At 31.0% G+C, this 2,500-nt stretch overlaps 1 protein-coding gene across 1 annotated transcript in view; it reads left to right on the top strand.

The window, feature by feature from the left end:
* Positions 1-1,678: 1,678 nt before the first annotated feature.
* LOC125029939 (modular serine protease-like) overlaps positions 1,679-2,500 on the top strand; it is a 60,705-nt gene continuing 59,883 nt past the window's right edge. The window contains exon 1 of the mRNA XM_047620127.1: positions 1,679-1,802. Within this exon, the coding sequence (XP_047476083.1) occupies positions 1,739-1,802 (64 nt within the window). The 5' untranslated portion in view covers positions 1,679-1,738. The remainder of the gene's footprint in view (positions 1,803-2,500) is intronic.

Genomic DNA, 2,500 nt, shown 5'->3' with positions numbered 1-2,500 from the left:
ATGATAATAATAATAATAGTAATAATAATAAAGATAATGATAATGATACTAAAGATTCCTCTCTTTCGTAATTCCTCATATTTTTAACTTAACCTCTTTACCTCTTCTTCTTATCATTCTTTCCCCCTTTTTATTAATTAATTATGCTATTCATTTTCCTTCTGTTTTTTTTTTTTTTTTTGAATATATTTCTTTTTCTTTATTTTCTACATTTATTTGCTTCTGTTCTGTTTTTTTTCTATAATTATTTTTAAATATATTTTTTTCCCTTTTTTTCTCTGTCTTTCGTCTTATATCATTTTTGTTATCTTATTTGTTATTTTCATTATTACTTTATATATTATTATTATTGTTACCTTATTTATTATTATTATAATTGTTATTGTTATTATTATTATCATGATCATTGGCATAACTATTGTCATTATTATCATCATCATCATCATCATCATCATCATCATCATCATCATCATCATCATCATCATCATCATCATCATCATCATCATCATCATCATCATCATCATCATCATCATTATCATCATCATTATTATTATTTATTACATTATTATTTCCTTATTATTTATTACCAGTTTACTCTCCCCTTTTCCTCTTTTCTTATTCTTGTATTTATTTGTCTTCGTCTTTTAGTCTCATTTTGTCTCCCCAATTTCTTCCTATTTTTTCTTCATCTCTTTCCTATGTTTCTTCTTCCTTCCCTTTCTCATCTCTTTCTTTCCATTTCTCTGTCTCTCTTTCCTCCTTGTTTTCCTTTGTCTCTTATTTCTTTTTTTCAATTATTTTTCTACTTTTCTTCTTTCTTTCTTCCACTTTCTTCTCACCCTCTTCCTTTATCTTTCTATCGTCTCTACCTCTTTCTCTCTCTTTATCGCTTTCTTTTCCCCTATACCTCTTTCTCTTTCTTCATATCTTTCTTTCTTCCCCTTATCTCTTTCTCTCCTTTCAGTCCCTTTTATGCTTATTCCCCCGTTTCTTTCTCTCTCTTCATCCCTTTTGTACTTATTCCCCTGTTTCTTACTCCCTCTTATCTCTTTCTCTCTCTTCATCCTTTCTGTGCTTATTCCCCTGTTTCTTTCTCTCTCTTCATCCATTTTGTGCCTATCCCCCTGTTTCATTCCCCCACCTCTTTTTCTCTCTTCAAACCTTTTATGCCTATTCCTCTATGTCTGTCTTTATTTCCCCTCTGCTATCTATCCTGCATCTCTCCTCGCGGCAGCTAAGGCTAATCGTCTTAACAAGTTCAAAAAAGGAAGCTAGAAAAAAATATATATATATATTCCGTTTTATCCATTTTTTTTTTTTTTTTACATTAATCCCAGGCTTTTGGTTGACTTTTGATTTAAATAGTGAAGAGAAAAGTTTATATATTTATTTTGAATATATTTTTTTTCTTTTTGTGTTCATACAAAGCAAAGCAAAAAGAGTGAATGCGACTTTTATGCCAGAGACTAGGTAGGGGATAGCAATGCCTCATCCCGAAGGAAAATATCTTTAATAAACAAGTGATTTAATAAACCTGCCCTGAAGAAAACAAACGAACAACAAACAAAAAAGCAAAAAAACAAGAAAATAAGAAAATCGAGTCATTAAAACAACAACAACAGCGGAAAACAGATTGGACAGGAGCTCAACCGGGGACAAAACTTCATAAAGGAAGCATCTTGAAATCCCCCCGAGGACAAAGGATGCCTGAGACATAGCTCCTTGCAAGACAGCGACCATGTCTCCTCCTCGCTCCCCTTGCCTCTCGCTCCTCCTCTGCGTCCTGTTCGTGGTGGCGGCCGGTGAGTAGGGAGGACGGCTTTCTCTGTTGCATTGGGTGTACGTGTGTGAGTGTGTGTGCGAGTGTGTTTGTACACAATTGTTTATATGTACAGGCACAAGCACGCACACGCATACACACACACACATACACATACACATACACACACACACACACACACACACACACACACACACACACACACACACACACACACACACACACACACACACACACACACATACACACCCATACACACACACTCACACACACACTTATAAATATATATATATATATATATATATATGTATGTATATATATATATATATATATATATATATATATATATATATATATATATATGCCTTTTTTGTAACATTTCCGAAATCCCTAACACTCTCTGTGATACGCGTTTGTCCTTTACACGTATATTATTGGAACCTTTTGAAACATATTTTCGGTTTGTGTCAAAGTGTATGCCTTCACCTTTATATATATATATATATATATATATATATATATATATATGCATATATATATTTATGCATATATACATATATATATATATATATGCATATATATATATATATATATATATATGCATATATATATATTTATGCATATATATATATTATATATATGCATATTTATTTGTAAGTATGTTTATGTATATATATGTATATATACATTTATATACATATATATATGTATACATATATA

Source organism: Penaeus chinensis, chromosome 10, assembly GCF_019202785.1.
Source record: "Penaeus chinensis breed Huanghai No. 1 chromosome 10, ASM1920278v2, whole genome shotgun sequence".
NCBI classification, from domain to species: domain Eukaryota; kingdom Metazoa; phylum Arthropoda; class Malacostraca; order Decapoda; family Penaeidae; genus Penaeus; species Penaeus chinensis.
Note: the sequence above shows the minus strand (reverse complement) of the source record. Positions and strands in the feature narration are given on the sequence as shown.